At 40.7% G+C, this 11924-nt stretch overlaps 1 protein-coding gene across 2 annotated transcripts; it reads left to right on the forward strand.

The window, feature by feature from the left end:
* The first annotated feature begins 191 nt into the window (after positions 1-191).
* Positions 192-3964, forward strand: LOC143892424 (splicing factor-like protein 1). Of its 2 annotated transcripts, none has more exons than XM_077397034.1 (2): positions 192-3209; positions 3580-3964. In XM_077397034.1, the coding sequence occupies exon 1, from the start codon at positions 526-528 to the stop codon at positions 3169-3171; it is 2646 nt and encodes an 881-aa protein (XP_077253149.1). In that variant the 5' UTR covers positions 192-525; the 3' UTR covers positions 3172-3209; positions 3580-3964. The 2 variants fall into 2 exon arrangements, with proteins under 2 accessions (XP_077253149.1, XP_077253150.1); XM_077397035.1 differs by having other exon boundaries at positions 3697-3964.
* Positions 3965-11924: the final 7960 nt, after the last annotated feature.

Here is an 11924-nt window from a genome sequence, read left to right on the forward strand (position 1 = left end):
ATTTTGCAACCCCTTACTCATAATAATTGGAAATATTCGGTTTCGGTTCGGTTTGATCCCCAAACCGAACCAAACCGAAATTTGAATCGGTTTGGTTTAACCAAACCGAAACCGAATTTTCGGTTCGGTTTAGGCTCGGTTCCGGTTCGGTTCGGCCAATTTTGCCACCCCTAATCACAGACGGTGGATCACGCGCGATAAAGTCTGGGACCTTGATTGTTCTACAATCCCAGGGTCTGGAGAGTTGTGAGTGGATGGTTGGTAGTCTCTGCAAGGGCCCATCCGCCCATCATGGGCGGCCCCACTTTGATTTCACTGCTAAGACGGTATAAAAGTCCAATCTAAAGTGGGTTAGGGTTTCAATCTGCCTCCTCCTTTCTGGCCTTCTTCCCCGAGGCCCGAGCCACTCCATATCGACTTGATATCTCCCCCGAGTATATAATAAAATTCCGCGAATCCATATCTCCTCTTTCTGCTACGAACCCATATCTCCTCTCTTCCATCATCTTCCTTTTCAAGCTTAGAATGGAAGATTCTGCAATTTTGCCTACCCAAACCCTAGCTCCTCAATATTCACTTCCATTCCAAAACACCACCACCTTAGCTTCCTCATATCAAAATCCTCCTTCCTCTTCCGAAACCCTTAACTTTCCTTTCCCTCATCTTGCTTCGTCCTTTCAAACCCTAATTCCACCCTCTGAAACCCTAACTTCTTATAATCAAAACCCTCCAGAAACCCTAGATTATCACAACCCACCTTCTTGGGAAACCCTAGATTCCCAAAACCCACCCCCTCCTCCTCCAGAAACCCTAGCAGACACCGATCAAAACCCTCCTCCTCCTCCCCCTTCTGAAACCCTACCTATTGAAACCTTAGCTCCTCCTCTCAACACTCTACCTTCATCCGTTCAAAATCATCTCTCCTCTACAGAACCACATAAAGCTCAAATTTGTCTCTATTCCCATCAAACCCAGATTTTACCTTCTTTATCAGAAACCCTAGACCCCTCTTTTCAGAATTTCCCCACTGAAAACAATAATCAGACACCCACCACATCAAAACCAGACAGTGAAAAACCACCATTGTCGGAAAATGGTTTCAACATCACCCACAGTGGTGCCGACAAGGACTACTCCGGCGGGGAGGAGGAGACGACCAGCCGGCGAAGGCGCCGGAGTAGATGGGACCCACCATCTGAATCCGATCCTGCAAATGGAGATGGCTCTGGCGGTGGTCGCAAGAGGAAATCCCGATGGGCCGACGAAGAACCAAAGCCTCTTATTCAATTACCTGACTTCATGAGGGAATTAACTGGAGGTATAGATCTAGACCCTGAAGTACAATCACTTAACATTAGGCTTCTTGAAATTAGTAGAATGCTACAGTCTGGATTGCCTTTAGACGACCGCCCTGAAGGTGCACGGTCACCTTCGCCTGAACCCATTTACGATAACATGGGCATTCGTATAAACACTCGCGAGTATCGTGCCCGCGAGAAATTCAATAGAGAAAGACAGGAAATAATCTCTCAATTGATAAAAAAGAACCCAGCATTCAAACCACCGGCGGACTACCGCCCTCCCAAGCTTCACAAGAAGCTGTATATACCTATGAAGGAATACCCAGGTTACAATTTTATAGGACTTATCATTGGGCCAAGGGGAAACACGCAGAAGAGAATGGAGAAGGAGACGGGGGCAAAGATTGTGATTCGTGGTAAAGGGTCGGTGAAAGAAGGTAGGTTGCAGCAAAAGCGTGATTTGAAACCGGACCTGTCCGAGAATGAGGATTTGCATGTTTTGGTTGAAGCTGAGACGCAAGAGGCACTTGATGCCGCGGCAGGAATGGTAGAGAAACTCTTAAGCCCTGTTGACGAAGGGCTCAATGAGCACAAGCGACAACAGCTTAGGGAACTTGCTGCTTTGAATGGGACGATAAAGGATGAGGAGTTTTGTAGGTTGTGTGGTGAGCCCGGGCATCGCCAGTTTGCTTGCCCCTCTCGTGACTCGACTTTTAAGAGTGACGTTCTCTGTAAGATTTGTGGGGATGGAGGGCATCCCACTATTGATTGCCCCATGAAAGGAACAACAGGAAAGAAAATGGACGATGAGTATCAGAATTTCTTGGCTGAGTTAGGAGGGAGCGCACCCGAGCCTTTGACTCGGCAAAGTTCAGCTTTGCCACTTCTCGGTTCAAATGGTTCGGGAACCAATCATCCGTGGTCCAACAGTACTGGCTTTGGGGGTATTGGGAGCTCATCTCTAGTGGGTCTTGCAAATGATGCGAAGACAGGAAAGGAATATGATGATACAAATTTGTATATTGGTTACTTGCCTCCTAATCTTGATGATGATGGGCTAATTCATTTGTTTTCAACTTTTGGTGAGATTGTGATGGCTAAGGTCATTAAGGATCGGGTGACTGGGTTAAGTAAAGGCTATGGTTTTGTGAAGTATTCCAATGTTACTCAGGCCACTCAAGCCATTACTAGTATGAATGGGTATCGTTTAGAGGGGAGGGCTATAGCTGTAAGAGTTGCAGGTAAACCGCCTCAGCCTACTGTACCTCCAGGGCCTCCTCCACCAGCAATGCCTACATACCATGGTTCGAATCCGGGTGTTGGTGGGTACCCATCCCAGCAATTCACGCCGGGTGGACCCTACATGGGTGGCACAGTTCCATGGGGGACTCCTATCCCCCCTCCCTATGCTCCCTACACCCCTCCGCCTCCTGGTTCAAGTATGTACAACCATGTTCAAGGTCAGTCTATGCCCCCTTATGGGTTCCAATACCCCCCTTCATTTCAGACTATGCCCTCTGGTGCTCCATCGCAAGTTATGGCTTCTAGTGAGGCGCAGCAGAATTTCCCACCCGGAGTACAATCTCAGAACAATTCCTCAGCACAATCTGTACCAAACAATGTCTATGGAAATTCACTGGCTGGAATGGCACCGAGTGTACAACCTACATATCCACCGTCTTCGTTGGGTTACCCATCTTATTATGGTGTAGCTCCTCCTGTACCTCATTCGACAGTAGACCATTCACAGAGCATGGGAAATACACCATGGGCAGCAAACCCGCCAGCGCCTCAGCCAGTTTCATCTTCAGAAGCGACAACTTATGCTGCCGACTCAGAGTACGAGAAATTCATGGCAGAGATGAAGTGATTCGTATTAGTTCGCAATGTTGTTATCCTGCTTGAGAAGTAAGTTGGTCACATTTTTCAGCTATTGTTGTATTATATTGTAGTAAAGGCTGGATCCAGGGAAATTTTTTATGAGTTATATTGCCATAGCGACATACATGAAATAGAATTTTGATAAAATGATTTTTTATATTTTGTATTCGGTTTTCTAATGGAATAGTTACTGATGTATGTTTCATTGGTTTTACTGTTTTAACTTTTTGTTTTACTTTAGCAAGGACATCTCAGCTGTGATTATGTGGAGCCGAACATAATGCTTGTTGGAATCTTTTTAATCTGAATAAATATTCATTTTTCCATCATGCATTTTGGTATTCTTGTTTTTGCATTTCTTGACTGTGCTTCTGCTTATAAATGGATTTTTTGGCAGGCTTGAGGTTCTTGGAGCTCTTGTGAACCTGATTTATTACCTGTTGCTATGACTTCAACTTGTTGGAAGTTTGGGACTCATATCTTTAACCTTGCTGTACTGTTATGACAATTGCAGAGACTTTTGGACTGAAAGATCGGTTCATTTAGCAGTATTGGAGAAATTGTGCTTCCAGCTTCCTAAACTTGAGTGCTCCACTTTTTAACCATGCGGCTGGATTTCCCCTATGGATGTGCTTTGTCAGATCCAATGCGTCGGAGATGCTAGTTTCTTTTTCCCTAGTTGTTTTACCTCGAACTTTCTTGAGTAGCTAATTACTGAAGGTTTTGTGTTATTATGTTTTATTTGAGTTGAATTTTATGGTTTTCCATCTTGGTTTCTTTAACTACTTCCTTTAATTGCATGTCTTAACTTTTCATTCATTTTCAATGACGACACTGATTTAATTGCTTGTCTAGAGCAGGAGGTTACCATGTCTTAGGATTGCCACAATTTGGGTATGTGCTGTTTGGTATATTGAATAGCCATTATGATCTCAATACATTGACGCCTCTAGTTATCGTTTATTTATAATGTTAGTCTGATGTGCCTTTGTAGTTCTCCTGTGGCAGGTAAGAGGGGAAATTAACCGGATTGATAATCAGTGGGTCTTCTGCTACAGTGTTGTTAATTATAGATGTCAATTTGGAATGTTGAATTTGACATCTTTTATGTAGATATTTGCTAATGTTTTCCCCTCATTGTCTCCTGGGATCTATGCGTCTCCACTGGCTCACCACGTCAAATGGATTCTGTTTATGCCTAACCCCCTTTATGTTTTTAAAATTTCTAACCTTCAGCAATGCTAATTCTTCTGTATCCATTGCATTCTGTGTACTTCTTCTTTACATGATAATCTATGTTGCAAGGATTATTTGCCCCCTATGTCGAATCCGTGTCGACACGTTTCGACATGCGAATCGGATATGGATTCACATGGGACACACCTGGATTCTTGTCGTAGCCGGTTCTGCCCACGAATCCTTGTTTTTTTGGGCGAATTCGACACATCATGTTCTCTTTTAAAATGCGAATCCTGTATATTTTTCCTTTTGACACATTTTCTTCTTAACTTTTAAAAAATAAAATAAAAGCACAACCCATCCAATCTTAATAAAAATCCTAGCACCTTGATCATTCACCCTTGAAGATCGACCTCCTTGCCTCTTCATCTTCTACTGTCTTAATAAAAAAACCTAACCCCTTGACACTCCACCCTCAATTTTTTTTCATGATTATATAGTTAATTTTTAAATTATTTTTCTTTATTCTGTTTAATAAAAATTACTGAATCCACGAATCCTAGTTTTGGGGTTTTCCGAATCCGGCACCTCGAATCCGTGTTGGATCCTGACACACGAATCTGAATCCATGCAACACAGATGATAATATTTGTTGTGTCTTTTTCTTGAATCATTCACACAAATTCTTATTTAATCATTTTTAACCTTAAAATGTAAGGGTTGAATTCTTATTTTTATGGAATTCTCATTTTGTTTTTAAGCATGAATCATCTTTTGATTTTAATTTCAAATGTAATTTTTAATTACTTTACCGTTTGTAGTATTTTAATGTAGCAATGATAGGGATGTGGTTTCTCTAGTCTCACATTAACACATCATTTTCCACTCTCACTTCCTATGTTACTTGGATTTTGGTTTTTTGAAAGTGCTCATCTGTTCCGTGCTGCTAACTTTCATCATTTTGAACAGTTGTGATGGCCCTATAATCAGTGGATTCTGGTTTCCAGATATCATCTACCTGAAGTTTTTAGCTGATGATTCTGGTTAAGGTATGATTAGAACATAACATTTACTGTAACAAGCTTAGACTTACCACTTATCATCTTTGACAGTTGGGTAAATGGGAACTCACATGTAAAATGACTGTTTTTTGGGGTGTGTTCTGGGAGGACTTTTCAGTCTGCAATCAAGATTTGTTATGGAATGATACTACTATCGGATGCTTGTCGCACCATCAGTAGATCCTGTTACATAGTACTGTTTTACATTCACTTTTTGGTACTGGTCTTATATTCAGATTGAAAACAAATCATTATGTCAATCTGCGACTGTTAAGGATCCATCTATGTTACCATAGGTACTTGGATGCTGTACTTGGGTTGACTTACACTCCTTGTTCAGGGATCGGACTTACTAGCACGGAACATTTCTGGGACACAATTGGTAGGCATTTCGGTTGTAGTTGAAAACTTGAAATGGGTCACATGTTCAAAACTCAATTGCTACTATGATAAGCGGCTTTTATTTTTCTCAAATTCAGAATGAAGTTGATTCATTTGTTTACATTTTTATACAAGTTAATTTTTTCCCTCAAATTGACCAAACTACAGTTACCTTGGGCTTACTCCCTTTTATTAATAAATCTTTGCCATTCCCAAAAAAAAAAAAAACTACTATTGAAGGAGAAACCATAGAGTTATTTATAGAGGTTTTTGGGCAATTTTGAAAAGCTTCGACAATTTACCTGTTAATAGGAAGTTCATATGAAATCTGCCTTTGCCTTTCAAAAAAAAAGCCAAAGTTCATATGGAACTGCTAGCTCTCTTCTGAACCCATCTTGGTTTAACCAACGGTGAAACGGTTGAACCTTAGCAAAGTATTGTCGGTTAATTACGACCTTAGCTGGCCTAGATTGTTTGTACTTTGGGTGCCAAGATCCAAAGTCAAGAGGGAAACAGCCCAAACCAACGATCCACAATAATACCTTTGTTACCGTGACGGATGTACGGCTTGGAGGGAGATCTTTCATATCTTTCGAGATCCACCCTGCAATATGGGGTCAAAAAGCCAAAATAAGTTGAGGGATTAGATAAACCAATGCAAGGTTGGCCCTTGATAACTTAGCAAAAGGGTTCTAGATTCTGTTCATATCCAAAACTTGCCACCATTTACTGAAGTGGACTTGGAGAGAGACATTCTTTCGTCATAAGAGGTTAGTCTCTCTATCTCTTTCTCAAAGGTAACATTTTATTCCTCTAGAAATCGTATTACAAAGGTGGGTACAAGTTGTCCCAAGATTACACCGACAGTCACAGCCCTTGCTTACAATAAACACAACCGTAGAAACAGACAATACCCTGTTTTCTAACTACAAAGGAAGTAAACAGTCCCCATGCCTGAGCCTCCAACAGCCCTCTAGCTGCATAAACCATTGCTTTAATATGCTGTAGGGCCTGAAAATGTTAAGATATCCTTCTCCACACTTTCGTTCACGAACTTGTCTGCTTGAGAATTCGCCGACTGCTTCATGAGGCTGAAAGATGGATGAATACTTGATCGATCGCAAATTTCCAGAATCACATCCGCAAGCTGCCATGGACTAGAGTTTTATTCGACACCCATGCTAAAGCATTTACAGAGTCTCCTTCAACAATAAGAGGGTCACTCTTCATCTTCGCAAACCATCTCAATCCACATAATAAGGCTCAAACTTCTGCTTAGTTAGATCCGCAAATTCCTGTTGGTCCAGAAGAGGATTGAATGGTATTACTCCCCCCCCCTCCCCTCCCCCAATATCATCATCTATGTTCAATGGTGCTTTCCTTTTACTGCCCTGTTATGCCCGTGTGCATCTACAAGCACCCATGACTCCTTCGATGTTGATTTTGTCTTCTTAACTCTCTCTCTCTCCCTTGTTTTTTCTTTATTTCATTTTTCGTGACTCATGTATCCAAACGGGCGCCCGTTTGGATACATGGATTTTGTAATCCTGGGTTTTACATACTAAAGCGTGGATTTTATAAGCTAAAACCTGTATTTTATCAGCTAAAACCTGGATTAAAAAATCAAGGCTTTGGCTTGTAAAATCGAGGTTTTTGCTTATAAAATCCAAGTTTGAGTCTGTAAAGCCTTGATTTTATAATCCAGGTTTTAGCTTATAAAATCCATGCATCCAAACTACCCCTGAGAATGTTTCTCACAACCCAAATTTTTTTGCGGAACCTATCTGAGATGCAAGGAATTTCTGTTCTATTTTTCAAATTTCTTTTACTGGAAGAAGTTGAAGCTGCATAGATCATTTGAAAAGTTCTTACTAGCATCCATCAGCCAAAAATTATAGAATGAGCATGGCATCATAATTCCTTGCCAATGCAAATCAAACTATATGCTTCTGTTTTTAATAAAGAGATTTTTGGTCTATGACCCATCCTTAAGGACAGCAGATGAATGATTTGGATCACTGAAGGGCTGGATCTCATTTGTACTTTGGAAAGCAAATTTCCATTATTTGTTGATGGTGTATGTAACATCTCCAGATCTGAAGCATGTGAGTCTGATCCGCAAATGGCTTCATATGTATTATTGCTTCTTATTCTTCATTTAGAAGTTCCTCAGTTGCAATCTTTTCTTATGGGTGAAATAGGATGAAGTATGCTATGATTTGCATGGAATGGAAAAACAGTTTAACCAGCCAAGGTAATTCCAGGTGATGGACTTTGATAAGTTGAGGCAAAGACAGCTAGCACCCATTTGGGTGTGGCCAAGTGGCTTGAGAAGTTACCTCAAGTTTAATAGTAAGAATGCTTGATTGGGCTCAATAGCATGTTAATGTGGACCCGCTCTTGATAGTTTCTCTTTTATCTTGCAAAACACACAGCAATGCTATTCAGATGATATAGTAGAGCCACTTATATAGAAATGCTAGTCTGGGTAATACAACTCTAGTTTCTTCCTCCAATCATGTGATATATGTTCTCAACCTGCCTTCTTTTTTTGAATGTATGGTCACAACCTTTCTAAATTCGGTGGTAGAAAATTCCACATGCCACTTGTGTTTTTGCAATCTTTTCATCATGTGTTCACACAAAAATCTGTATAACATATCACCCATGTCTAGCAACACACACCTCTCTCTCATCCAATCCTCTTTTTGAGCTCAGGTCTACATGGTTAGTCCTGCTCAGTTAGCCCTGCAACCTAGGTGTTTAGATTCCATTAATAGGATTGGGTTACAGATTATTTTTCCTGCTGTGTACTCTATTTGAGGAGGAGGTTTCTTCAGAGCCCACTCTCATCTCATTGGTTATCCTATACAAGTTAGGAATTGGTTGCTATACAGTGTTTTTCATCTATTGAAGTGGAGCTATGCTGTAAGCTGGTTTGGGACATCTTTCAGTATTTAATGTCTGTTTAAGGGCCCATTTGGCTACGCGGATTTTAGAATCTTGGATTTCTTTGAAATTGTACATGGGAGACAGGAGAAGGAAACCAGCCATCGTTTTCTCGCCCTTCTTTTCATCAGCAAGAGAGTAGGAGATCATCTCATGTTTCCAGGTTTTAGAAATTTGGTTTTCTTACTTAAAATCCAAAATTCTGAAGAGAAGTGAAACAAATGGTCTCCTTCTTCTCTTGTCTCCCATCTACAAATTTGAAGAAATCCAAGATTCTAAAAAATCTGCGTATCCAAACGCCCCTAAAAGTATTCACCAAAATTTCTACAATCACAGAGATCCTTGAATTAGGTTGATGTCCTTTATTTTTCTGTACCATCACATGTGGGTATTTTAGCGGCTATTGTGAAATGGACACACCTTGAATTAGGTTGATGACCTATATTTTATTTTTATCTTTTCTTTTTACTTCACAACTTAGCATTGGAGTGGGATTGTGTGTTTGCAAGTGCAAGATGGCTTTTGGCGATATTTACCACTCGTTGTTAGTGCTGTGTTTCAATTAGCCAAAAATCATGCCAATCCTAGCATCCAAAGATGTCAATTTTTACCCATTGAATGTGAAGAGCACCATTTTCTGCATATTTGAAGACATCCTATGGTTAATGTGTTGTTTGGGCCATAAGAGATCCAAAGCAAAGTTTTCGAGTGAATGAATAAGATTAATTGAAGGTAGGATCTGGTATGTTGTAGCACTCCAATTTGCCATTATATCTAATTGAACAAAACAATTGTTGAGAACCGCATAATTAATTGATAATTACAAATTCTTTAGGCCCTGTTCGTTTAAGATTATAACAACAGATTATGTGTGCCAAATTGAAATCATAAGAACCGATTTTGTGTGCCAAGCTGATTATTGGACTCAAAATTATGTTTGAAGGAGTCCAATAATTAATTTAGCACTCACAATCGGTTGTTATAATCTTAAAACAAACAGGGCCTCAATAAAGGAGAGAAATAGTAATCTGATGGCAAGGATGAACTCAGTTTAATGCATTATAGTTCAGATCTACAAAAATCAAGCACTGGGATAGCCTTATAAGGAAAGGTTGAAGGCTATTGATCAAGATTTGTGGATTAAAAATGGAAATTTTCTTAGCATCCTTGCAATTTTATATGGATGATTCTAGCTTGTCATCTCACAGATTTACAGGATCGATCGAGAACCAAACCTGGAATAATTTGATCAGGGTCCTAAACGAACGGATGTACAGGATCGATCGAGAATTGCAAGTGATTGAACTGCTCGTCTCTGATTGCCGAAAGTATTGAGGTTCAGATCTTGAAAATGAATCTCCAGTTTCCCTAACTCAATTTTTAATCAATTAAGGCGAGATCAACTCACATGATATCCAAATTCCCTAACTCCAATCATCATCTAGACCTGGCAAACGGGCGGGCCGGGCCGGGCCGGATTTGACCCGGCCCGTACGGGTCCGGGTCAAAGTGACCCGGAAAATTCTACGGGTCATTGACATTGGACCCGCACCCGGCCCGTACGGGCCGGGTCGACCCGCGGGTCACCCGGATTGTTGACGTATTTTTTAAGAGTTTTTTTTTTATTTAGGGATTTGCTAGCCACCTTCTCCTGGGCTATTTTTCGGCTTGTAGCCTCTCCTTTGCTGAAAAGATTGGGTGAAGTACGGTCTGTGGCTAGCAATACAGAGAATAAAGAGAAGTAATCATTACGGATTTTTAAAAGATTCTCAGAAGTTTGTAAGTTTGAAATGAAAAATTACCGCAAAAAGGTCAGAAGTAAAATAATTACATATAAAATATGACAATTACCGAGAAAACTACCGGAAAACAGTAAAACAATATGACAATTATAAGAAAAAAACAGTCTTTTGCACTTTTTTTACGGGCACCCGCGGGTGTGGACCCGACCCGGCCCACTTTTGACGGGCCGGGTGGACCCGCGGGTCAATTTCTAACGGGTCACCAATAGGTGACCCGGACCCGGAAATTTACGGGCGGGCCGGGTGGACCCGCGGGTCCGGGTCACTTTTGCCAGGTCTATGACATCATCCTTGATTAATCTACAATGGGCCCACTTGATTGCAGCCAAATGACCAGGATTACCCCAATTCGTGCATGCAATGGTATATTAATAGACTGGTCCTCCATTGATCTTGCCCTCGACATCTAAGGCTAGGATTTATCCCATAGAACGGTTCAATGGCTCAACTAGCTGACTTTTTAGTGAACGGATGATGATCGGTTTAAGAGCAAGTGGTTTTGGCCTATAAATTTGTTTTGCTATCGCGGTTCCGCAATAAACTAAGAGCCCGTTTGGATGCCGAGAAGATTTTGATTTGGATTCCTCACATTTGCAGCCCATTTTGCATTGTTATTTGGATCCGGATCAAATCCATGGATTTCCAAATCGGTGACTGACAGTTAAAAAAATCAGATTTCCAAATATGCTGTGGAAATAAATAATTGGAAATCCACAGATGTGGCAGTTTCGTTCACCCTCTTTGCTCCTCAACCTCTCCCCTCCGGTAGGAAGTACCCCTTTCCTCTTTGTCCCCCTTAACATGAGCTGGCGGATCTATTCATTTTGTATTCAAAACTCAATTCCAAATCCAAATACAGAATATGATGTATCCAAACGGGAATCTTATTTATAAATACGAACTAATTTTAGTGATATCCAAAGAGGTATTTAATGGATCCTTTGGCTCTTATTAGGAATACATGGGTTGCATGGTACTTTGTACATGGTACTTGAATGAATTTTTTTTTAATGCGTCGGGCCCGCATTGTTGGGTGATCCAAACCATTCATTTCCCAGTACTTACTTAAATTGGTTGTGCTCTTAACCCTTCATATATAGAATCATCATAACCTAATGATCCTCTTCCATCACATAAACCCCTTCAGATTGGAGGGTTAAGATCATCCTATGGAGATGATATATAGAGCACAGCCAATTTATATAAGGACATGACAAATGAATGGTTTAGATAATCCAACCGTGTGGGCCCACTGCACTTTTTACAGAGTTTTTCTAAAGGGCAATGATATTTTCACTCCCCCTGAAGTACGCATTCGCTCCCTTTTTAACGTGATTTGATGTAAAAAAGCGTTAAAGTTGGCCACTGTT

The sequence above is a fragment of the Tasmannia lanceolata genome, unplaced genomic scaffold (assembly GCF_043159265.1).
Source record: "Tasmannia lanceolata isolate RefF3 unplaced genomic scaffold, GAP_Taslan_0.1 ptg000015l, whole genome shotgun sequence".
NCBI classification, from domain to species: Eukaryota; Viridiplantae; Streptophyta; class Magnoliopsida; order Canellales; family Winteraceae; genus Tasmannia; species Tasmannia lanceolata.

What these genes read in the sequence shown, in the direction of transcription:
- LOC143892424 (XM_077397034.1), top strand. Translation starts at nt 526, where the DNA reads ATGGAAGATTCTGCAATTTTGCCTACCCAAACCCTAGCTCCTCAATAT.